The 27,106-nt window shown below is 35.4% G+C and overlaps 1 protein-coding gene across 44 annotated transcripts in view; it reads right to left on the reverse strand.

Annotated features, from left to right (window-relative positions):
• Positions 1 to 27,106, reverse strand: part of PTPRD (protein tyrosine phosphatase receptor type D) — a 411,363-nt gene that overhangs the window by 120,788 nt on the left and 263,469 nt on the right. For 12 of the 44 annotated variants that reach the window (XM_040541837.1, XM_040541832.1, XM_040541854.1 and 9 more), the window contains 9 exons: positions 23,567 to 23,700; positions 22,115 to 22,259; positions 18,442 to 18,747; positions 17,243 to 17,436; positions 15,219 to 15,245; positions 12,995 to 13,112; positions 7,867 to 8,454; positions 7,348 to 7,448; positions 6,198 to 6,457 (listed from right to left, as the gene is read on the reverse strand). In XM_040541837.1, the coding sequence (XP_040397771.1) occupies positions 6,198 to 6,457; positions 7,348 to 7,448; positions 7,867 to 8,454; positions 12,995 to 13,112; positions 15,219 to 15,245; positions 17,243 to 17,436; positions 18,442 to 18,747; positions 22,115 to 22,259; positions 23,567 to 23,700 (1,873 nt within the window). The remainder of the gene's footprint in view (positions 1 to 6,197; positions 6,458 to 7,347; positions 7,449 to 7,866; positions 8,455 to 12,994; positions 13,113 to 15,218; positions 15,246 to 17,242; positions 17,437 to 18,441; positions 18,748 to 22,114; positions 22,260 to 23,566; positions 23,701 to 27,106) is intronic. The other 32 variants (XM_040541835.1, XM_040541856.1, XM_040541836.1 and 29 more) reach the window with 7 other exon arrangements.

Consider the following 27,106-nt stretch of genomic DNA (forward strand, 5'->3'; position numbering starts at 1 on the left):
GAAGGTGAAGGAAAAGGAAAGAAGGAACAGATAAATTAATGGACTATGTGTCTGTTCAGAGAGGCTCAATAGACCTGTGATGTGTTGAGAACAAAGTTTTGTGTATTGTATGTCATTGCAGTCTCCCAAACATGGTTGTAAAGATTCACATTCTTTAAATAGTGCAAAATATTTGTCAAAAAATGGCACTGATTACCTGCCTTTTCATGTAAACACATAAATATGTATAGGAAAAAATAATTACAATGTTTCAAAACGCTAGCATGGTTGACTGAAACTTATTATTTCATTTGAAATACAAAAGGTATTGGACACTTGTGCCGTGCCACCAACAAATTGGGAAAAAAAAATCACAAATCAAACCAACCAACCAAAAAAAACCTAACAACAAAAAAAATCAACCCAACCCCCTAAATTGGAACATATTACCATATATTTAAAGCTCAGTTATCATTCTATCTTCCCAGACTTTCACGTATAATAAGAATGGTAGGGTAATATATCATGCTTGTTGATGCCAATACTATTACAAACAGAAAATAAAGAAGACATATCATACATTCCAGCTGCGCTCTCTTTACTTTTGAGCATCACTCACTATCAGCTTTTCCTACTTTTTTTTTTTTTTGTATTTTGTTCAGTCATAGTCACATGCTCTCTTTACAGCTAGGACTTGTAAATTACATATACCCTAAATTTTCCTCACAAACATTTTTCTAAAAATATCTTGTCCCTGTTCTCCCGGCTCCCTGCCCCCACTGTTACTGTTACTTGTTACTATTTCCAGTAACAAGCTCATTAAGAAAGTTTGTCTCTGACTCTCCATTACCAAAGATAATTTTATTGTCTCATGGACCATCTTCTTCCCTTTCAGTGTGCTATTTCTTACAGCCTGTTCACCTTCTGCTGTAATGTCTATTCATTTTACCCACTAAACACTGTTGACAAAAACTTTAGTAGTTAATGAAGGAGTCTAAAGGAAAGGAACTTAACTTACAAATCATCAAAAACTAACTCAGCTTAAACAAACTTAATACACGGTCTTTATCCCATACCAGTGCATGGCACTAATCCATTTTAATGATCTGTTCTTAATTAAAGCTACTTCCTCTAACAGAAATGCAACAAAAATCTGGATTTGTAACTGTTGTATTAAATGCTTAAATTCCTAACACTTAATAATGTTTAGAAATTAGAGAAATTTCTTTGTGGTTGAGCTCCAACAGGAGGTGCTGGAATTGGGAAATGTAGACCACAGATTTGTAACTGCTGTACAATGACACTATTGCCAAGATTTAAGCAAAATCTGAAACAGGTATTCTTTATAGTAGCAATATGATAAACAATCTTTAACAGTTGTGTTCTTATTCTTTAAGAGTAAGTCTGGTTGAGCCCAGATGTTAAAGTTGAGTGCATATTTTTAAAAAATGTTTGGGTTTTTATTTATTTATTTTTCTTAAATGTTACACATTTTTGTGATAGTTTTATAAAACAAAACAAGACTAAAAGTACCCATAATAAAAAAAAATTCTTGTTTTCAGAACAACCATCTGTTCTTTCAAATAGATAGTATTTTTCCCGAACATCTATTGGAGTTAAAAATATATTTCTCTTTTTCTCTGAAAGAGATGTTACAGCATCTTAAATTAGCCAGAGTTGCAGAAAGCTGCCAAACTTTCTCCTACTGTGAACTCCAAGACAAACATAAAGGATATAAATAAACAAATCAATACAAGACTTAAAAAAAAAAGTTGAATTAGGATACAAATTAGAATATTAAAATTTCTTTAATACAGTAAATTCTGACATTCTAGACATAAATTCTTCTCTGTTGACTGTGTTCCCCCGTTCCAACGGTCCCCCTCCTCCCATCCCCCCAAGGTCGAGGTTCTGAATTTTGACTTGATGATGAGATTCAAAAAATCCTTTCTGGGATCTTTCCCTACTAGGAAGCCCTCTGTCACCTGTCACCTCCACAGATGGTCTGCCTGCTCCAAAATCAGGGTACCAAAGATTTAGATTCCCTCTTCAACAGTTTTCTCTATTCCCTTTCCCCAAAACCATTATTTATGAAGCTGAAAAGAAATAAACAAACAAACAAAATTTTCAGAAGTGATAAGAACACAATCTAAATAGTAGTTTAGGAGCAGATTTATTAGACTTGGTGGCTGAAGGAATGTTTTGCTAAACATCATCAAATCTGAAGAAAGTTTAGTTGATGACATTTTGAAACACTTTGAACTGAAATGTCTTGTTCCAACTAATAAATGGCTGCTGTTATTTGGTTATTGCCAGTAGGTCACAGCTGCAGTATGCAGCTATTTTATACTAACTTTGGAGGGTGGAAGCGAAAGCTACAAAAACATGACAATGTAGAAGCCATAGGTCTGTTAATACTGATTATTTTCTGTAAATCAGAGTGTCTTTTAGCAATCACTTATACTTGAAATATTTACATATATTTAAATGTTATCTGAAGACTGTAACTGTAGAAACCAGAACAGAAGATCTAAAAAATAAAACTGCACTATTTGTAACTTAAAATTTAGTCAAATAATTACTTGTCCTGATTTTCATAGGTGCAAACTGTCTTTCAGCCAGAGCAACCTACATTTCTCCTAATTCTTGCCAAAACCAGAGGAAGGAAAAAGCAGTCCAATCGGTCAGCTCTACTGTAAATATAGTGAAAGAAAACATATGTCAGGGGAATTGTATTTATAGTCATATCTCTCCCTTGATGTATTTCCAAGGGAGAAACTATTAACCTCCTGAACTATCTTCCTTTCCAATTAGTGTTAATACAAAACCAGATAACTGAGCAGCTACACCTGGCCATAGACCGCTATACCACTTTATCTAAATTAGTCACCTCATAGAAAATAAAATCCTCTTCCAAAATCAACCCATACAAGCAATCAGACAGATTAGACTTCCTTCTACAACACTATCCTTTCCTCTACCACAAAACATGAAAACACTTCCAACATAAAAGGGAGGGTTTCACTCTACAGTGGTTCCATTGCATAATTTTAACTTAAAATTCCATGTCTTCATTTTGTTTAGTTTCAAAGGGATTTACAGTATATTAATGTTTGCCTAGAAGGCAAAAACTTATTCTTTTAGCTTGCTTAAACATATCTTTAGGACTATTTTCTTCTAGCAAAAGATGATTTATTAATGTATATAATAACTACAACCTACACACTTTTTGTTTTTCAGGTTCATAGGAATTCATACAAAAAACATTTGATAATTGGCTCTGATATATCTTTCAGACATTGAAGACATCTGCTGGATGAACTGCACAGCAGTCTTTTCTCTCTCTCTCTTTTTTTTTATTTTAAAAAAAAGCTAACACAGTGTTCATAGATTTTTATCAATCAAGGAACATCGAGCATGTAAATGTTACTTTCACACTTCATGCAGGCCTCCCACTCATAACTTTGATCATCCACTAAGATTTTCAGCACATACAGGGTATTTTAAAGCTGAAAGCATACGTACATCAACGGCAAGCTGAAAAATGAAACAGTTCCCATATATATACAGTGCTGCAAATTGCAAAGACTGTGAAATTCTGTTATTTCTAGCTAACTCCAGAAAATATAGCATCTCTTACAAAAGACGTTTTATTATTTGCTTTATATTTATTTTTAAGCGTGGGTTTTGTTCTTGGTGGTGGTGGTGTGTTTTTTTTTTTGTTGTTATTGTTGTTGTTTGCTTTTTGTTATGATGAGGGCAATGAGAGAACAGAGGGCTTTCTTGCATATTGCTTGATCTACTGATACTACAAAGGCCAAAGTCTTACATAAAACTGTTTTTATCCAAGACTTTGCAAAGATGGAACAGATTCAGAGAAAGATGAACTATCCTTTAAATATAAAACTTGCTTTTCATTAACTCAAAATACTTTAGAAAAATAAAGAAATAAAGAAATTGCTGACTTGTTATGACACCAGCAAAAAAGATCCATTTTACCAAGCGTGTTCTGAGCTCTGCTCTAATTTTTACTCTGTACCACCATAAAACACTGAAATAATGAAAATTACTTCTATCACCTTTAAAGGATTCCTAAGGTTCTTCTAAAATTACCCTCAATCCCATTAGTATTTACCTATATATCCATCCAAGCAAACCATTAACTGTTTCACCTTCAGTATAATTAGTAACATTGAAAGATTCCCAAAGAATAGTACTTCATAGTAAGATACATACAATCACCAGCATATAACGTACTCATAGAGGAACTACAAAAAACTGTCAGCATAATTATTGCACACAATTGTTCTTCCTCTACAAGACTATAGATCTTACCTATTCCAAAATACATCAGGTATCTAAACATGATAGTATTTTCTTTTCAGTATGTAATTGTGTTGGTATGCTTACTTCCAGTGCCAGATCAATCTTTCTATTGTTTATTTTTCTGTGTCAAGCCATATCATATCTCCTTAGGAAATATATATAGGAGGAGACGCTACATATTTGTAAAATTGACAATAGAATCCCATTGATTTAATGCATCTTTGCTGCTGTCACCAAGTGTCTTTCAGTTTTTCACATTACATAAAAGGAAGGGCATTGGCTGTTCTTTTTCCACTGCCATCTCCTGCTATTGTCTAACCAGCTACTCGGCATGTTTTTCTCTGTGAACACTCTACCTCATAAACCTTTTTTGACTCATTCCATCTTCAGTCTTCCTTATCTGCATTTTTTACTGACCACATCTTATTCAATCTAATGATAATGGCTGCATTCTTCAGTTTTTCATCCTTTTAAAGTCATTCATTTCATGACCTCACCTGCCTCAAAATCCTCAGTCAGTAATGAAAAAGGGGAACACCTTGCTAAAAAGACAACAATAAAAATCCACCAGGGAGATGGCAAGTTCAATACCCAACGATTTTTAATGACTCACTCATTTTCTTCCCCATTTCCTTTACATTACACATGGGAACTTTATAGACCAACAAGAACCACTATAGGCAGAGCAATAACACTTATTGGTTATATTATGCTTCATGTTTTCTTGGCAAAACTTTATTGTTTGTCCTTTCTAATCCCTGCTCTAAAGAGGGATTATTTCTGCTATGTCTCCACAGCACCCTTCCTCCAAAATGTAAGTAACCTCTAGTCAACTCTCTTCCCTTCATTTATTTATTTATTTATTTATTTTTTAAACTGGGACCAGTGGAAAAGACCTGAGATTTTTTTTATTAAAAAGAAAAAAACAAAAACAAAAACAACAAAATAAAACAACCAACCAACCAACAAACCTTCATAATAAATTTATTTGAAATAATTTACATGCAGTAATAGTTCTTTAAAGTTCCGTATAATTCTAGAATAACAGACTTAGTACGTCATGTTGCTGCAGCTGGAAAATTATCCATTGACAGGTTATCCATTCTTCAGGAGGATACATCTTTCAAAATAAAACTGGCTTCCTTAATTCTTCTTGGTTTACTATCTTGGTTTACTATCTTGGATTAATGAAGAAAAGCAAGGATTCTCTAAGAACCAACTAGAAGCCAAAGGACAATCTGTGGCGTAATGGACCACACTGATACCAGGGTTCTTTTAGGATCAGTAACTGCTACCACTTTATTGATGACATAACTTCAGCTCTCTCTTTCTGGGGGCCTAACTTCATCTCTCATATTGAGGGCATAACTTCATTATCCTTGTTGCATCCCCATATTGAGGACAGGCTCCCTTCTTATACCATTCGCCCCACAGCAGTACTTTTCCACTAACTATTCGTTGGTCAAAAAACTTTGCCTGGCAACCACAAACACCCAGCAACTTCCATGCCTTAACGGCCGGAGAACAAGCAACCTGAGATGGCAAGGCATCTCCTTAATCACCCTTCTTTGTTCCCTCTAAACTCTTTACATTTCTGATGGCCTCATCATTAAGAGTCTGATGTTATCACCAACCATGGGCCTTGTCGACCCCCATGGGAACACTCCCACAACAACCTTTAGCCATATATTTCCAACCAGAGTTTACTACGTCCTTTGCTGAGTAACAAACCTTTATACATTGTTACTCCAAATACTACTACAGAGTACTGTATTCTGTATTGTTTTGAGGAATAAAGCCCTGGTCCACCACTACAGGTTCAGGTTTTATTAGGAGAATAGTAAGAATGATCATCTTTCTGGAGATAAATGCAATGTCATTCACTCACTCACTTTATATTCTCATTTGATGGTACTTCTGGAAGTTCCACAGTTATCATGCCATCTAAGTTGGTCTTTCCGATGAAGACTGGCTTAGTACGAAGCACGTCTGGTGCAGTCTTTGCTGTCACTCTGTGCTGAAGACCTCCAGCACTATTCCCTCTGTTTGTCAGCACAAATGAATACGATGTCTCTGGCTTCAAGTTAGTGATCAGCTTTTGAGTAGCACGTCCATCAACCTCCACCACCATTTTGCCATCATCATAAAGGATCTAAGTTAATATAGAAATCAAATGTGTTTTTTTGTTAACAGGGAAGACAACTGATATCGTCACACTGAATTCAGGAATGAGTCTAGCTATAAATTTAAAAAGAAAATTTGGGGCATTTTAGGCTGTAAGATACTACTAGATTCACTACTACAATTAAACTGCTTGTTATGGGCAGAAAAAAACAAAAACAAAAAAACAACCACTCTATATTAATTCAAAGTAGAGCAAGCACTCCTGAAATCCAATTTCACTTGTTCAAATTCAGTAGCTTTGCTTGAACGCAGAATTTATATCAAGGCAAACGTGTCCTTAAAGTTACCTTGATTTATTCCATTCATACTCGATATTCAGAAAGGTTTTTGCAATATTTATTTTATAAAATATTGCTCTTTCCTGGCCACTGCCAGAGATGAAAAAGGTGAAGGAGAGTCACACAGAAGTAATGACAGGTCAGACTGCAATTTACATTGAGTCTCTTTATCTGGCTAATCCTATAGTTAGTGGAATAGAAGAGTTATACTCCAAAAGTGTGTTATTGCAAATGTGAGGAGATGAAGAACACAGCACACAGTTAATAGTTACTACAGAAAAGAGTAACAATAAAAATAAAATTACCTTTTTCACTATCTAGTCTAAAATATAGTAGCAATGAACTACAAATTAGCAACGTGTTCATACCATGAATAACAACCACTATCAGACTGACTTGGAAATACTGCCATGACAACAGGAATTGCCAGAGGACTGAATTTAGCAGCTTGGGTCAATATTGCTGTTTAGTTTGCATTCTTAAAAACAGCAATACCAGAAAAAGCTACATGTTCAGTAAGCTACTTAGCCAGCTGAATGTCATCCTCCAGTTTCTCTCTAACAAACAGAAAGCAACTTACTTTGAAAGGCAAGGCTGAATTGTAGTTTTCTGGAATTTCCCAAGACAGCAAAACGGAAGTCTTCATTACTGCTTTAACATGAAAATTTTTTGCAAACACTGCTGGAAGAAAGGAAATGTATATAAACAACATCATGTAGTTTAGATTTTCCATGGCTACCTGGGAGTTTTAGCTTTGCATTTAGGCCGAAGAAACAACATTAATTAAATTCTCCTACCTGTTTGCTCATACTTTAATACAACGTCCTAACTCACTCTTGCTCTTATCTAGTGACAACCCAACATTTAAGTTCTCCTTACCTGAAGAAATTGTGAAGATGTTAGCCAGAACTTTCTTGGCAAGGGACAACTGAATTCTAAGGCATCCAAAACATATTAAGATTTACATACTTTACCTTTTGTGTTTGTTGAAACTATTTTTATGAATGGGCTGGTCAGTTTTATTTACAGCTTCAAAAACTCTGATATCCAAAGACCGATACTCCTTTAAAGGTCAACGCCATAAGCAGACAAATCCTACCTTGATCCACGGGTAGTGTCCTGAACTGGACACTTGGACTATATGGACCAGGCCCTTTGCTTGTGTGGGCACGTACTTTTACATCATATGTGGTATCTGGTTTTAAGCCAGAAAGTGTCATAGAGGTATCGGCAGGAACAACAGGGAGTTCAACTGGCTGGTAAGCGACATTGATATCTCTGTACAAGACGGTGTATTTGGTGATAATGCCATTTCTCTCTGCCAAGAGTGGCATCTGCCAAGTTAATTGAACTGATGTAGAAGTAGAGCTTTCTGAGTGGAGATTTTGGGGAAATCCACTGGGTACCTCTTCAGGAACAGAAATCTCTTTAACCATCTCCTCCCCAAAGCCCACTTTATTTCTAGCTGAGAGCCTGAAGACATAAGAAGCTCCTTTATGAATGTCTGTGGCTGTGAAGTGATCTTCCTTGTCTGAGAACTCCATGGTTGTAAATGTATCCACATCCTTGCGACCAAATTTCAGGCGGTAACCCTGTAGCGGCCCAAAGGTGTCCACAGGAGGGTGCCACTGAATTAGAGCTGTGTTCATCTGTGTGTGGCTAATCACAAGCCGAGGTTTGCCTGGAACTGTAGCACAATGTTATTTAAAGATGATAAATACAAACAGAATTGCACATAAAATTATTGAGTCTAGTTTTAAAAGGAATATAGATAATTTTTTCTTCCCTCACTCTTTGTTCCACAGATCACTCCCTTATGGAAGAAATAATGTCTGCCTCATGTACTACTGAGTCAAACCGTGTAGTGAACTATGATAGTAAAGGCATTTATTGTCCATTGTACTCTTCCCTTACCATTCTAAATACCATGCCTTCCCTTACTAAATACAGAGAACATTCAGAGGCACAGGAACATCAGTCAAGAAGTAAAACTTCAAACATACATCTTATGGGTAGTTCTGTCTGACTTACAGATCTTTGCTCGAAAAACAAAGAGTACTGTCAAAAGTATTCATTAAACTAATCCAAGGTACATTTCTGCTGTTCATGTAAATTGAAAAATAATTAATAACAATAACAGTAATAACAGGGATAATAATAATGGAGAAATTATGAGTTTGTAAATCTGTTTAACATATTTCTTGCCATTGAAAGTTAAAAATGTCGAAGAGGGAACAATCAATCACTACCACAGATATCATAGCACCCTACCATATCAGTTTCAGTATATAAATGACCTCCAGCATGGGATGTTTCAGATTGGAGTAGTAGCAAGGTTTTGAATTTAATTTCTTGATTGTCCCTGCTTATCACCTGTTGAACTAGTTTCCAGCATGTTTTGGTACAGATGAACTGGGTTTCTTCTGAAGAAGACTAAGTTTACTGGATGCTGTTCTGTACCTGCACACCAGACACCCTCAAATTCTTAATTGGGACCTAACCGGCCCGCTTATGCTGATTCATCTTTTAGATAGGTTCAGACCCATTTAAAAGTGTGGTGGGCATATTTGTAGTAACGAACCATTATAAATCTATGTTAGGGTGAAATGCTATTACAGCTAGTATGGTATACATTTTTTGGGTCTTGATATCACCAGCTTTCATTTACCGTTCCTGTTTTATTATGTTTTTTGTTTTTTTTTTAATGCATTCATTTATTCACATTTGTTTACATACTTATATATTTAATTTCTATATTCATGACATAATTATTCAATTGTAATAGAAAAGTAATTTTAAAATATATTTGGTAATTAAGAATATCCATAACAGTATTCAGATATTTGGTGTTCATTGTGTGCCAATACCTGACAGGTCAAGAAACTAGAGTGGTTTTGGGAGTAGTAGTGCTATGATAACAGTCTTCCACAAAGACTAATTAGTTCCATGCACGTTCAAAGCCTTCCCAAGTGCATCTAATTGCTGTACCGTGAGCTCTGGTTCCTGTATTTAAACACTTCAGTGGGTTTTATTACTTATCTTCAGTTCTCAGGCACCCAACAAATCAGATTCTTATTGTCAGAACTTCTGACTACCATTCCAAAATGAATTAGGAATAAGGAGAGAGGAATGGTATGGCTTGAGGGAAATTCTGCATTTAATAAGCTCTTTCCTTGTTGCATCTGTCATAAGTCCTGACACTACCCCTAATTGTGTACGAATTGTAGCTAGTTTTTATATAATTTTTCCAATTATCCTTCCTTTTAAATGTTCTTCCTAGCTTACCTGCAAATATATTCCTAGGAATTGTGTATGCTTTTTCCTACACTTGTTACATAGAGAATATCTCTCTGACTTTTCCTTATTGATTATTATGAGGCATGAGGGCTTATGGAACAAAGAAAAGGCTCCAAAGGCCTTTTGCAGGCCATATATGTCTCTACATTTCTCTCTCACATACTACTGAAGATAATGGAGCATATGAAAGAGAAAGAGTCCACACAAATAGAATAACAACTCCTTCTGCTTTCTAGGAGAGAGACTGCTGGAAGATGTCACTAAATTAAATATGCGATTGCTTGATAGCTTTCAGTTTCTACTTTCTTTTAGTATTATCACTTGTGTGTATTGGGGGACAAACAGTAGGGTTCTGCACAGTCCTAAATATAAAAGTGGCATGAAATAGCTCTCTAGAAATTTCTTCCCATAACAATATTTGTATTTGTCAAGAATGCAAATGAAATTAATTTTCCAAGAAAATTATATTTTCCTCATCTATTGAAGTCTACCTCCCTAACTACATAGCAAGATGTTTCTCAAATCACGGTCATGTTCTTCTGTGTCAGTCATTACATCAGCCAGTTGTAATGTCATGGTATTGTTAGAAGAAGCACGTGCAAGCTGCCTTTGTGAAAGTACCCAAAGTAACTTGTTTCCGTTAGTTGCCATGAAATGCACCATCTGTCTTCATGACAATTTGCTCCTCTTAGACATAAAATAAATAAATAAATAAATAAATAAAAATCACGTATGAATCTTTTTGAAATATTGGTCTTTTAATGCAATATTTATAGTTGTGCATGGGTGAAACTTAGACTGAACTTCGTATTTCAAGAGTTTTGTCCAGTACAGAGGACAATTTAAATTCCAAATAAGAGATAAGCTGTTGTGTTATGAGACTCAGAAATTACAGGTTTTATCCAATTTGAGAAAAATTGCATTACATTGTTGAAAGGTAAGTCTTAACTTTGTCAATATCTTGTTAATCATGTATTATCAGCATTGAACTAACTGTAAGCATTATCACTAATTATCACCAATTTAAAATTTTCAAGTACTTTGAGTTAAAAAGTCTTCAGTAACATTTTTTCTTTCATTTCATTTCTAAAACCAGGAAAGAAAACTGAGTAAAAGATGAAAACACACCTTGGAATGAAGATGTTAACAACACTGTGTGACTTCACTAATAATTGCAGTTACTGTACTGTAGGCATATTTACCTTTGGTGATTTTTTTCCTGCCTAATAATGTAAATGTTGCTTTTATACAATGAAAAAGATAAAACTGAATAGTTATCATCTGAACAACTGCTTTTAAGTCATTGCTCATGAATAGTAAGCTTGTAAAGTAAACATTCAGATCTTTACTCACCTTTAGCATATGCTATATTTTACAGATATAATCTCACTCATTTTCATACAGCTGTACCTGATTTATACCTTTAAAAATTAGACTTGAATGTCAGATCCATCATTAGTTTTATTTTAGTATTTAAATAGCTCATTTTCAGGGGAAAAAAATCAAATGGAAACTCTGAGAGAACAGAAGGGTGTACTTCAAACCTACAAGCTCTTGGTATTAATGCATTCATCATTCCTTCATCTGCCTGATGAATTCTCAAAAGAACAGTGAGCTGGGAATTCTTGATACTGAATGTATTTAATGTTTCCTTTTTCAAATACCTGCATACGAATTTTCCTTACAAAACGAGCTCAATGATGGCAAGATGTAACAGCAAGGCAAATAGGTTTTCACATACATCAGAAAATAGGAAAGAGCAAAATGGTAACTAGCTGTTACTCTAGAGACCAGCAGAAAGAGTTACTTGTCTACAAAGAGAAGTAAATGGCAAGGACAGTGTGATATATCTGAATTTACATGCTTGCCTCTGATTCTCCATTGCTCTTCAGTCACTTGGGATTTTATGGGACACAAGATTTGTTTAATTTTCTAAAAAAGCATCAGAGATCTTGGAAAAATGATTCATGAATAATAGTAATGACTAAATGCATACAGCTTTCAAGTTTTGCAAGCAGGTTTGCATAGCCTGTGCTTGTATCTACGAGATAACCGTCATGGTCAACATAACTGTATTTATTCAAATTGGAAACTGAACTTTAAAAAGATTAATGCATCAAATGCCACCTTTCCTAAATCAAGTTCAGATACAATTAAGAAGTATACATCTCATTTTTTTTCCAGACCAGGAGAATTCAGGAGGTTGGAGTGGATGATTCAGTACGTGTCAAGAGTATTGACTGAAAGGTCAGATCTGAGATGCAACTATACGGTTTATCTAGCCACCAAGATGGAGATTTTGCCAAGGCAGCTGATGAGACTAAATATAGTATTTCTCAAATTAGTGCAAGATGTGCTCTATGTTCAGTTTTAAAAATTAAATCAATCAATATAAACACCAAATGCAAACTGAACACAGTTTTATGGTGTATATTGCCCCAAATTATGCCTCAGACTGCCTCTGTCTTCAGCATTTTACAGGCTGACTTTCGTTTCTTGTTTTCAAATTCTGTATTAATAATTACATTTGTCTGAGGTAAGTTGTTACTGACATACAGGTTCTTTCCATGTTCTTACTGATAGGCAGCAGCATTGCTTTTCTTACACAGCTCAGGAAAGCCCTCCACAAATTTTTCAAATATCTTTCTCAGCAGTGAATCTCTCATTTTTCCTCTCCAGGAAGACACCAATCAAAATGGAATTGCTACTAGAAAGCATAAATATCACTTTCTGATTGTTTCTAGAACTGAGAGAGGGAGAAAGGGGGACAGTGATTCTGTTTTTGTCTAAATAAATGAAGGGCCCAATACCGAAACAGAAAAAAAACTTTGTCCTATAAACATTTTCCACACTACAGAAGACTTCCAAACAGCAGTAACAAAAAGCTAGAACAAGTGTAAGGATTTGTTCAGAGATTATGTGAGTATTACCTGCACCAGTAGTAGATACAAGTTTGGGCTTGCTGCGTGCTCCATCACCTTTTGTTGTGTAGGCTGTCACAGTGAAGGAGTATGTAGTTTCAGGCTGAAGCCCAGAAATTATCATTTCCTAAGAAGAAATAAAACGAGATATTTTTTTTTATTATTTTTTATTTATTTATTTTTTTTTAAGGAGAGCACAGAATCTTTAAGATAACCTCTGTATAATACATGCAGTGCACACACTTTTGTGCTACTGGAAGTGCTAGCAAGCATTTGAGAACACCAACAGACTGTTTTGTGGGAAATACTTCATAATGTGGTATTTCACTCACTTAAGCAATAAACGACAGCACACTTCTAAACAGAATGCCTTGGATAGATTAAGGCATAAGGTCAAAGGCTTAGTGGTGTGAACAGTGAATAAGCACTTCTGAAATACTTTGCCTTAGGAATCTTACTGATGCTGTGAAACGCATGCATGTGTAGAAATGAAATATATTTTAACTTAGTCATTTACAGGTCTTCACTGACATAGTTACAAAAGGCCTACATATAAGCATGTTGCAGTTGCATCCAAACTTTTTGCGTCCTTATGGTTCAGCTGAACAAGAAAGCTTCTTTCCTTTCATAACACATTATTTGCAACCTGTGTTACTGGTTGGAATTTGCATCTAAACATCTAAAAGAACTTGAGAAACAGATCACTTTTAAAGTCTAGAAGAGCTACCTAAAATATCATTAAAAATATGATCAGAGAATAAATCTAACAGCTGACAGCAGCTAGAAAACAAGTAACTTTTCAGCTAGCACATGCACACACACAGACACGCCACATATACACACACAAAATGGCAAAGGGTCAGCCAACTAAAATGAATTAATCTTACATCATGTTGTAAGGGCAGGTAGAGGAAGTTAAGCCTTGACACTCACAAAATAATTAAACTTTATATGTAAATATAAATGAACAGTATTTAGAGGAAACTGATTGGCCCAGATTTCCTGACTCATCTGCTTCCAGTTTTTAACCACTGGACTACTCCTGTACATCCACGCATTCACATGCCTGAATGGATTTACACTAAATTCCACTGCTGTCAGAGAGACAGTATATTTATGTGTCCTCAGTAAAACTTAACATAGAAATTGTGGGTCAGACTATACACAGTACATGAATTTTTCCAGATTCTGAGTATGAGCTCAGTACAGATTTGATTAGAACTTGGCATTGTATTTGCAGTCCCCTATTAGCAATGTAGAAATAACAAGGTAATGACCAGAGGAAGTGGACAAAAATCACTCTAACAAAAGAAAAACACACAAAAAAAGCCCAGAAAACCATCAAACACCAAATAACAAAACAACAACAAACAAACAAACAAAAAAACCCCACTCCTTAGAATCTATTTCAGAATTGAATTGAACCTAAAGGCCAGAATCAGTAAGACAATTTTTTCTTCTTTCAGAAGGACTCTTCACCAGATATTAGCAGAATAAAACTGCAAAAGGCAAAAACAAAAACAAAACAAACAAAATGAAAACAAACAAACAAAAAAATCATTTTAAACAGTGATGAAGCTACCAGCCTCATCTAAAACAAGCAGTACTTCATGGTGTAACGGAGATGTGACTGCATTGTCTTTTAGAAGTTTAACTTGGATACAGCAAACACATACTACTTAGGCATAAACAATGCAGGGCATATGACATTCCTGATAAAATATAACATGGAATTATTGAATTACCAAAAAGGAAGCACAACTGACTTCAACCTTCATCTACACAAAAAAATCACTCAGAATGAATATAGTGAAACTTTTGATTATTGCTATGCCATTACAAACCATCTTTTTTTTTTTTTTTTTTTTTTAATTTATTTAGTCTTCTTCTTATTTTTCTACCACTTTCTTTTAAGGAGAAAATGTGAGTCAAAGTTAGTAACAGCCATAAAAATAAGAAAACATAAACCATTTCTGAAATTTCAGCACCATGCTAAACCCCAGAACAAACAAGCAATAACAACCCCCACTCTCCCTCGGGCATGAAGGGGGACAGAAGTGCCATACAGGAAAAAAAACAAACAAACAAAAAAAACTTTTATGTTAGTACATGCATCTCTGCACATAACAAAAGAAAAAAAAATAAAGGGAGGCTACAAGCAAACATGAAAAACAAAAAAATACAAAACCAAAAAACAACATACACTTTTTCTGGCCAGTCAAAAACTACTCACATGTTCAGTAGTATCATCATATTCCCACTGATTGAGAGTAAAGAATGTTGGAAAGAAAAAACAAAAGAAATGAAGAGAATTTGTAGCCTGTTTGAAATAATCTTTTCTTCTTAATAGTAAAATAAATAAGAAAGATGTCTGGAAAAATCATGTAGAATTTTAATTAATTGTGTAGAATCATGTAGACTATGGTTAACGTAATCAGGCCAGGCATTTTTAACCCCACTTCTGGTCCCCTCAAAAACCAGCTACTTTTCTTTCCTTGAAAAACAAAAAGAATTAATGAATCTTCTTGTACCTATATATAGTATTTCATATACTATAATATACCTAATACTATTTCATGATAGACTGCATCAGTAAAGCCACTGGTCTACCTAGCATATTTAGACACTAGTCTATATGCTTGGTTTTCCCAAATTAATTCAGTGGCTTATTAATAGCAGGATGACATGATTTTTTAGTCTTGAAATCTAACCATACCAAAGTCTTTTACTGCCAAAGACTTTACGCCCTGCACAAGCCTTGATCGTAACAGTAAATGAAGGAAGGAGTGGTGGGAGGAGAAAGGAGGTGACTATCTAAAGTAACTCAAAGACAAAAATGCAGTTCAAAGCCAAACTTGGATAAAGGGAAATATGACTTTTGCCTTTATGATATTTGTGTTTCAATATCACATCTAGTCTCCCCTTTCTGACCTTCTAGGGTTTAAAATGATTTAATACTACTACCCCACATGGCTGAAACTGAAAATACGAGCAACCAAAAATGAAGCATAGAATAACCTCTTTTTCCTTTTCCTCTTCCTTTTCCTTCCTACCCACTTACTCTTTTCCATCTTTCTTTTCACTGAATTTAAGCTGTAAGAACACTATGTTTTGGAAAATAGATAAGTACATATATATTGGTAGACAGGGAGGCAAAAGAGTAACAAGGACCATCAGGAATTGATACAATACTTTGAGAACTGGCTTGCCAGCCAAATGGAGTGCATAAGGGATCTGTTCTCAAAAACTTATCTACAGGGCTGAAGTTTAGAAATAAGCCTAGAAAAAAAATAAGGAAGAAAAAAACAAACAAACAAAACAAAACAAAATTTATTCACATGAAATGCTTAAGAGCGTAGGATTTCTCTCTTTAACTTTATGCTAAGTTGATCATTTCCCTTCACCCCAGTCATAAATCGAGAGCTAGCTGTGAGAGGCGTGCACATGAAAATAATTTCAGCGTAAGCTCATTCCTCCAGCACCAGGAGCTTTGGGAATCTTCACTTTTATGGAGTGCTGGTGTAATCAGTAAAGTACTATATTTAGAAGTTTTTAAAACTTGATGTGATCAGGCTTGTGCTTTCATCATGTCTCATAATTTATATGACAGATGGGCAATTTTGCATTATAAGTAACCCCAAACCTATTTAAACTAAGTTCCAAATTTTATTGCACAGTTAATGATATGAATAATGACAAGTATAAATACTTCAGTGATTTCCAAAGTCACAAAAATACATTCATTTCATGTGAACTGCATGATGAGGTAGATATGCAAAAATGATAGAACCACTGTTATAATGGAGTAGCATAGGCTTCTCATTTGGCTCTGTACTCTCTATTTAAACAAAGAAATATCAGGCAGTTGCATGAGACTGCACATTTTGATGCACTGGATGTGACCTGGCTTAGATACTTGTGATGCTTTACAGCTTCAGAGAACAGGTGTACAATGCATTCTCCAGGTTTATGGGAGCCAGCAGAATGACACTGCTTAAGATTTCAGTGCACACCTCTACAGAAAAGGGTGCCTAGATTTCCTCCAAGAACCTTAAAATGCAAGTATTCTGAAAAGTTGTTAAACAGAGATTTAATAAATAAATAAATAAATAAATATAAGCTGGTAGGATGAAAAATGGAAAACAAAACAAAACAAAATAAACAAACAAAGAAAAAACCCATACAGTTTTAGATAGCTTTTTAGTAAATGAAGGGTTCTCACTGTGATTAAAAAATAACATAAAATGCTCTAGTTACCTGTGCATCAGCCAACATGATGTCTTTCAGCATAGGCTGACCCTTTGGTTCCCCATTTTCCATTCTTACATAGTGGACCTGGTATCCTCTGATCTGTCCATGTTGTTTATTGGGTACAGGTGAGCGCCATGACACTTTAACAGCAGTAGAGTTGACAGCCTCTACCTCGACTTTGCGAGGAGGACCACTAGGAACTGGAACAACATCATTGGATAAAACAGAATTACAGGCACCTGTCCCACCCATGTCTTTTGCCTCTTTTTTTTTTTTTTAAAGGGCAGACTCACTACATTTTCTCTGAAGAATACAAACAGTTCAACAAATGAAAACGCCCAACCAATCTGCTCTACCTTTCAGTGAAAAGATCAAAAACCATGACTGATGCAAAAAATGGAAGAAAAAATAGTATTAGAGAAATAGAAAAACATGTAAAAATGTACAAAAGCCAAGGAAGATGCTTTGAGAGTCAAAGCATTACAGTACAAAGAGGTATTGCAATAATTGAAATAATAATAATAACAATAATAATAAAAAACACAAAAGATTTCCAAAAAAAGTTTCCTTATTTTTGTATGATAAGGTCTTTGTTTCTTTCTTTCCTTCTTTCTTTTCAGTAGTATAAAAAGGAGGTTGATAATAAGGCTGTCTTCTGTCACTTACAAGCATGGAAGAAAATAAAATGTGTGGAGCATCAGATTTCCAAGAAAAAAAAAAAAAAAAAAGAAAACAACAACAACAACATCAAAATAAATAAAAAAGTACAACACAGAACAAGAAAGCAGTTTAAAAAATACCTGAAGAAAAATTCATGTGTTTAAAAATAACGACTGTAAAATCAAAGAAAAGGCTGCAGGTTTTCTCCCTGTATGTTATTTTTATGTTTAAGAAGGAGAAAGAAGGATATGTATGGGCTTAAAGGGGCAGCAGATGCAGTTCATTGACAAAACAAACAACAAAAAAAAGTATTTTCTATTAAATATATATATATATACCAGATATATAAAAAAATGTTGAAATGTTGAAAGCACTAGTCTTTGATAGAACAAACAAACAAACAAACAAAAAAAACCAGAACTCAAATAGTGATAGTATCTGTGATTTCAGAAAAAAGCAGAAAAAAAATCTGTTAGCCTACATAAAAGACAGCAGATCGACAGAGAGTCATAGAGGTGCAAACTGATGTAGTGGAGGCAACATACCATCTTCATCTGTCCGAATCAATACTGCTAAGCTCTCTGGGCCAGGTCCAACATCAGTGTGGGCAGTCACAGAGATCCGGTACTCAGTCCATTTTTCCAGCTGTTCCAAAAGGTATTGGGTACTGTCCGAGGAAATTCCCAAAATTTCATGGGGTTTGACATCTTCTCCATCAATCCCAATGTACTTGATGGAGTATTCTGTGATATTGCCGTTCTGTTTTTCCACTGGTGGAGGTTTCCAACTTACCAAAATACTAGTGGAGCTGGGGCTTGTGCAACTAATGTCTTGAGGAGGAGCTGATGGCTCTAATTTCAGTAGTGGGTTAAAGGAGGATTTGAGTGAAAGGATAGGAGTGGTTGAAAAAAATGAACAAAAGAAAAAAATAAAAATAAATAAAACACAACAAAATGAAAATAAAAACCAAACAAGAAAAGAAGTAGAAACTTAAAAAGCAAAACATCAGGTAATTATATGCACCTTGGCTTATTAACATGAGGAAACTGAAAATGAATAGACCAACCAAATGGCGAAAAAAAACCATGTAGGGGAAATACATGAAAACGAAACCTCAAAATAATGTTACCTACCTGTAATTAAAATTCTTCTTGAAATAAAAGAAAAACGTGACACTTCTATGGCTACTGATCTATCTTTACAATCATTGCAATTAGTGCAAGTTATAATATGTTAAATGATGCATGACGTATTTATTTAGAAATTTGGACATATCCTCTTCAAGCAGGTTTACTTTGAGAATATTTCTCCTTTTACAGAAACCCCCAAACTTGCAGTAGTTGCTAGAAATTGCTCTAAACAGCCTCCCCATTCTCGTAACCAAATTCTTCTTCTTTTTTTTTTTTTTTTTTTTGATAACTGAGTCTGCCTCGCACAAGTCAACCACAAATAATGTTTAAATGGAAAGCATTTACTCAAATATTTAATGTAGCCAACATACCAGAAGCATGCAGTCAATAGAAAGTCTTAGTCAAAGATTTACCTACCAGAAAAAAGTGACAGGGTTGTTGACTCTGACTTTAACTTGTACTTACCCTAGATCAGCTGTCAAGTTTTATTTTTTTAACTCCTCTTGGACACACCTTCACTAGCAAAGAATTAAATCCTACCAGTAATGTAGATTATTCTATAGGAAAAACAAATATCTACCCCCAAACACTGTGTCAAGAAAGCATGTATTCATTTTACAAATTATATTCACAATCTGAGGTCATCAGAAAGGTGAAAGATCCTCACTTCACATCTTTTCACCAGCATTCATCTGAAGCAGAAGTGCTCACCTTTACTGATTCATTGTTAATGGAGTCTGTTAGCATAGTTACCTTTTCCAGGCTCCACAGCATTTAAACATGTATGTCATTCCATTGCCTTCAGTGAGGCAATTCCAATACTGAAAGTTAGGTACTCATTCATGTACTTAATTGTACCTTAGTGAAGTCTGTACTTAGTAACTGAGCACCAAAAATGAGCACTCTGTGCACTCAAAGCACCAAAAAAGGAGTCATTGTTTAAGTTCACTAGCAGTTGTGGACTTCTTCCCCATTTCTGCCATTTCTCTTGCAAGGAAAACATAAATTTTCAGTGCAAGGTCTTTATATGTCTTTTATTTTTTTTATCTGTTTGTCTGCTATTTTCTTCCCATTCTAAAGGGAAAAAAGAAACAGATGGATTTTTTGTACTTATGGTAGGCACATCAAACAAATTTAAAGCAACAGAGGAGGCCTAGGACCCTGCTGTGACCTATTGCATTTACACATGTATGTTTTGGTTCCCCACAGGTCTTCTACAGGGATCAATGGCTTTTTACTCAGTATGGTACTTTGCTCTTCTGAAGAGAAAACAGGAGGGAATGTAGCAGCATTTCAGCTAGCTAGAGGAAACAGATGGGGGGCTACAAAAGAGAATTGAGCCTTTTTTAATTTTTATTTTTTTAAAGCTAATTCAGTTATCAAATACTCAAAACTTGTTGGTCCACTTTTATCATTGATTTGTGGAGGAAGTAAAATGTAACCATAATGTCCCTCAGGGATCCTGTACATAAAGAAATAAATCCCTGTAGCATCTTTCTCTGAAACCAAGATAAAAGAGAACAGGGTATTCTGGTGAATATTGCTAATGAACTCACAGAAACTTATTAATTTTTAATCAATGACAATATAATAAAAATATTGCTTTTATGTAACTCAGTATAATCTGTAGGCTACCTGTGTAATGAGTTTTATTAAAGTATGTACTTTTTCTTAAAATACACAATGTTTAAAACTGCTGCAAACTTTTAAGAAATAACTGAGATCTGCTTATATACTACTGAAATCAAATTTCCATAATATCTGTATGCATAAGGCTTTTTTCAGATATAATACTATACTTTTGTATTTTAGAAGGGAAAAATGGCAATGTGCTTATAGGCAGAACACACAACCTTGGTTCCTAAATGTTTATTCTTTATGCACAATTTAGGGAATTTTCACCCAATATGTTATAAGAGCATGAGCATTCTAAGTAGCTGAAATGGCTCCAGGAGCCAATAAATACCTTTTTCTACATCAAGTTATTGATTCTGTATTATTGAGGTCAAAACTGGCATTGTTACTAGTCTTGTGTTACACGGTAGTCTTCTATGTCTATTCAAATACCTTAGAAAAGTTGCAGAAGCACACCTAGCTTTGATAAACTTAAGCTCTACAGTACTACTTCTCCTGTTACATTAATTATTATTAATTATATAACACTATCAAATAATTATGATATAATCATAACTATTACAGACCGCAAATTAAAAAGAAAATCATGCCAACTGAGAATCTGAGTTTTTTGTTGTTGTTGTTGTTTTAAATAATACTACTTTAAGAAATGGTAATTTAATGAAAAACAAACTAAAATAGAATTGCAATAAGTTTTCAAATTATACCATATAAACTGTTAGGAAAGCATAACTTATTCAGTAAACGCAGTCATTCTGGATATCATCCTTGCATACCTGGTTGTTTTAGTTAAGTATTAATTTAAATATTGTAAAATAAACCCAAACTTTTGCATCATATTTGCACAGAAATGTGATGAGCTTATTGACATTGTTTCTATAAGAATCCAGTCAGAAAAAATATTTCCACTGGTGTCAATAATGACTGAACATTTTAAAAAGCCCAGATAAAAAATCTCTAACTCAGAGTAGTTACTATAGAAGAAGAGTTATAAGGAAATTTTTGATAGTCAGAAACATTCAAATTGGCCCACTCTGCAACATTTTTTACTATGAGGAAATGCCACTGGAGCAACCTAGTATTACAGAAAATCTTCAGAGTAAGAAGGTGGTATTTTATGGGTGGAGGACTGTTCCCCATCTATACTTGCACAATAAAATATATTACCCTACTAACCCTATTATAACAAAAACAACAAATTATGACAGCATAGTATTGTCTCCTTAGACACTGGCTTTCTGTAAGTCTTTACAGAGTCTTTTTTCGGAAGCTATGGAAAAGACACATATTAGTTGATCACAGTATTTTAAACATTTTTTTTTCTGTATTAAGATTCATAAATGTGATGTCTTGTACCATTCTGTTTTCTTGTCTTGCTGTTAGTGTCACCTATTTAAATGAATCTCTTTGACAAGTATAACATAGATTAAAGTTAGCAAGGAAAGACACCTACTTGACTGCATGGTTCTTGCTGAGATTTCTGCTGTTGAAGCACCCAAACCTTGTGGAGAACGTGCAGCTAGACGAAACAAGTACAAGCTGTTTGGCTTCAAGCCTTGCAGGCGATAAGATGTGGTAGGCTCAGTGGAAACCCGTTGCTACAGGTAAGTAATGAGAGTCAGATGTCATGATTAATATTCAGTAAGAGACTCTGAATTGCATATCAACATATGCAATATGTTGTCCACAGAAGAAAAGCTTTTATACTCTGATGATAACCTATCTCACAAAATTGTAACATATAAATTCAAGAAAGAAAAAAAAAAAAATCAGAACTGAAACAGAACAAACCCAAAATGAACACATTACTTTTAACAAATACACATTAAAGAATATCTTTTTTTTAAAGCAGACAGCTTAAAGGGTTAAACTCAGAACCAGAAATATTTTTTTGACTATTTGAAGAAGTAATAGGTGTGTATAAATCATAAAGGATCTTCAGACAATAACACATGAACAAAGCCTTGTCTGTAGTTACCCCACATGACAGTGAAGTCCAGATATCTGTTATGAGAGTAATCTTAGATTTTAGGGAAAACTGTAATTAAGCTGGTGTTCAAAATCTTAAGAAACAAATTATTCCAACTGTAAAGTATTAAACAGGGCCCTGCATCTGGAGCTGAAATACAGATCTGCCCCCCAGTCCATGAAACATGCTTGTACATTCACTGTGTATGTGCGGAGCTGTCATAAACATAAGCTCAGCTGAAGCATCAGCAACGAGATGATGATGCAGCACAAATCAATGAAGTTGACACTCTCCTCTGAGACTGACAGGTTCTTTTTTTTTTTTTTTTTTTTTTTTTTTTTGTCTGGGACATCTGGCAATACCACATGGTTTTGATATTGGATGTAAGAACGGTTTATTCTACACTAACAGCACAGAGGCACTCAAACTCAAAATTCTTTATGAAACAGTAGTATAGAAAAAGCCCATAGTAGCTTTTTATTTTTAGAGAGAGAAAAAAAAAAATCTCAAAGATTACTGAAAGATAGTAAGCTTCATTAAATGTCTTCCATGGTGGCAAATAGATATTCTCAAAGGTTGAAAATAAGCTACAAAGTGCAAGTGTAAGTGCAAAAAAATATCAGTAACTGTATAACACTCAACAAAACACCTCTGCTTCCAAGCCTTTGTGGAGGAACAGGTTTGGAGAGACGTGATCAGTATCATCAGAAACTGGATGAAACATCCATGTGAACACCTTTGAACAACAGCAAATTTCCTTTGCTAGTAACCATCAAGGGTATTTTCGGTTTACATATTTGAAGTCAAATAGGCTCACTGCTGGCATTAACAAACTCTTTAATATCAAGGCTTTCATACTGAAGAAAGTGACCAATGGTAGCATTTACGACTAACTCATTAACAAGTACTTAAAAGATGTATAATATTTTCTCTTACCTCTTCCCCATGCTCCCCATCTTTGTAAACTAGTTCATAGCTGGAAATAGTATCAGAGCGTGGAGGCGTCCAGGAAAGTAATATGCTCGTTTCAGACTCAGGTTCTGCCTTGAAGTTCAACGGCTGACCAGGCACTAAAGAAAAAAGATTTTAGTAGTGTTTCCAATTGTTTATCTGGCTATTTAAACACCTATCATTTAAACCCTTTAAACTATTATCTGAATATTTCATACAATATTGCTTTTATTGTTTTTTTTACTGATTTTTTTTTGAAATTTTTTGAAATTTTTGATTTTTTTTGATTTTTTTTGAAATTTTTTTTGAAATTTACTGATTTTAAGCAAATTGATTAACTCTGTTATGAAATAAATTAATCTGAACTCAGAAAAAGAACAAAGTTTTAATTTGCACATTACAGATTATTAAGGATTTCAAGCAAATGCTTCACAGTGCAAATAATGTACAAAGAGCTGAAATGCAGTTGAAAGAAGTTTGGTGTTGAACACCAGCAAGTTTAACCAGTGTGAAATGGCATGTGTGTGTGTGTGTGTGTGTGTGTGTGTGTAGGTATATAAAAGCATTATGTGGGAAATGCTAGTATTACACAAGATAGGATAGAATATTCAATAACACAGTATTAAAATCATGACGTGTTTCCAATTCTGAAAAAGGGTTGCTTAGCTCACAACTAAGATGCTAAACACATCTTGCTCTTTAAGAATACAGAATGATTTAACTACCCAAAGAAGTTACAACCTACTGAAGAGATCTTCAGTAATGTTCTCATTAAGTGACATATTTGCACACTTTTAATGACTGGATTTTTTATCAATACATCTGGATTTCTAGTGACAACACTTACTAATTGCAAGAACTAAAAATGTAACTTTGATTTTGGTAGTCAAGAACATTCTTTTTTCAAGCCTTGTGTAATGGTTGCAGAAATTACCCAGGCTAAATGTTGTTCTCATTTACTTCTCCAAATCTACACTAAATATTAAAGTTATCATTATAACTGGAAAACTTATTATGACTGGGAAAAGACGGTAAAATATATCCCGTCATTGGAATGTATACAATCATTATGGCATACAAGTTCTGAAACATTAGTTTCAGTTAATAATGATGTTGATAATGCATGAAACAGTCTTCCACACCACTTCTATCTTTTCAAGAATAAAATGTGTCATGCCCTTATTGTTGAAGAAAAAAAAAGTATGAGATGCGATTCTTAGCACATATTGAGAACAGCTGTGACAACTACATTGTGATAATAATTGCCTTACAAATCACTTTTCAGGGTAGAATTTTATTATAATATTACAAGTACATTTCTTCTGTATAGTAAGAGACTTAAAAATACCATGAAGTAACTGGTAAAAATAATTTGTGACTGTAATTCCTATCTTCCACAGACTTCTGCAGAATGTCACTATGTGGATAAAAATACCCTTGTGTGGAAGGTAGAAGTCTGATATCTAACCTTCAAACAGACAGATAACCTGTCAACATAAAGTGCATATTCAGTCTGTGTGGAGCTTGCAATTCCCTACAATTCACACTTTCTTTTGAGAAATAGGAAAAAATAGAAGAAGAAATGTGTAGAAAAATGTTGCCTATTTCTATGGGAATGAGTGAGAGTCTCTTCACAATCTCTTCGCAGAAAGAAAGATGTGTAAGAGTAATCAGTAATTTTTCTAAAAGATCCCTTATGTAAGAAGAACCTTGTGTAAGTATCTGCATACTACAAAGTAAAAAAAAAAATGTTTTTAGGAAAAAAATCATAAAATCATAGAATATCTTGACCTGGAAAGGACCCACAAGGATCATTAAGTCCAGCTCCTGGTTCCATAAAGGAACAACCAAAAATCAAACATCATATTTCTGAGAATCCTGTCCAAATGCTTCTTGAACTCTGCTAGGCTTGGTGACGTAACCATTTCCCTAGGGAGCCTGTTGCAGTGCACAACCACCCTCATTGTGAAGAAGTTTTATCTAATATCCAATATGAACCTCCCCCTGATGCAGCTTCATGCCATTCCCTAATGTCCTATTGCTGGTCATCAGAGACAAGGGATCAGTGCCTCCCCCTGCACTATCCTTCATGAGGAAGTTGTAGACTGCAGCAAGGTCTCCTCTCAGTCTCCTCTTCTCTAGGCTGAAAACCAAGTGACTTCAACTGCTCCTCACGAGTCTTGCCCTATAGACCTTTAAGCATCTTTGTTGCCTTCCTTTGGACATTCTCTAATAGTTTGATGTCCTTTGTACATTGTGGCGACCAAAAATGTACACAGTACTTGAGGTGAGGCTGCACCAGAGTAGAGCAGGACAATCATACATTCATCAAATGGCTTCAGTGGGAAGGGACATTAAAGATCACCTAGCTCCAAGCCTCCTGTCATTGGGAAGGGATGCCTTTCACTGAATCAGGTTGCACAAAGCCTCATCCAACTTGTCGAAACACCTGTAGGGATTGGGAGTCCACAACATATCTGATAAACCTGTTCCAGTGCCTCACCTCCCTCTGAGTAAAGAATTCACTAGAAGACAAGGGATATTTACTAGAAGACTAGGAATTTACTAGAAGACTAGGGATAAAGTGGGTCCCTTGCTGAACGAGGTGGGTGTCCTGGTAACGGGAGACACAGAGAAGGTGGAGATACTGAATGCTTTCTTTGCTTCAGTCTTTGCTTTAAGGACTCCCCTCCAGGACTCCTCGACCCTGGCAGGAGGAGAAAGGGTCTGGGAAATGGAGGGCTCCCCCCTGGTTGACGAGAGAGTGGTTCGGGAGCGTCTGAGTGGGCTCAACGCACACAAATCCATGGGTCCTGATGGGATGCATCCACGTGTGCTAAGGGAGTTGGCAGAGGTGATCGCCAAACCGCTCTCTATCATCTTTGAAAGGTCCTGGAGAACAGGAGAGCTGCCTGAAGACTGGAGGATAGCCAGTGTCACTCCGGTCTTCAAGAAGGGCAAGAAGGAGGATCCGGGAAAATACAGGCCAGTCAATCTCACCTCTGTCCCTGGAAAGGTGTTGGAACAACTTGTTCTGGATGCCATCTCCAAACAACTGGAAGAGAAGAATGTTATGAGGAGTAGTCAACATGGATTCACCAAGGGGAAGTCATGCTCGACCAACCTCGTTGCCTTCTATGATGGCATCACCAGCTGGGTAGATGGGGGGAGAGCAGTGGATGTCATCTATCTTGACTTTAGCAAGGCTTTCGGTACTGTCTCCTATGACATACTGCTAGCAAAGCTGAGAAAGTGTGGGATAGAGGAGTGGACAGGAAGGTGGGTTGAGAACCGGCTGACTGGCCGAGCTCAGAGGGTGGTGATCGGCAGTGCAGACTCCGGCTGGAGACCTGTGACTAGCGGTGTTCCCCAGGGGTCGGTGCTGGGTCCGGTCTTGTTCAACATGTTCATTGATGACCTTGATGAGGGAATAGTGTCTGCCCTCAGCAAGTACGCCGATGACACAAAGCTGGGAGGAGTGGCTGACATGCCAGTAGGCTGTGCTGCCATTCAGCAAGACCTGGG

This window comes from Cygnus olor, chromosome Z (genome assembly GCF_009769625.2).
Source record: "Cygnus olor isolate bCygOlo1 chromosome Z, bCygOlo1.pri.v2, whole genome shotgun sequence".
Lineage (NCBI taxonomy): Eukaryota > Metazoa > Chordata > Aves > Anseriformes > Anatidae > Cygnus > Cygnus olor.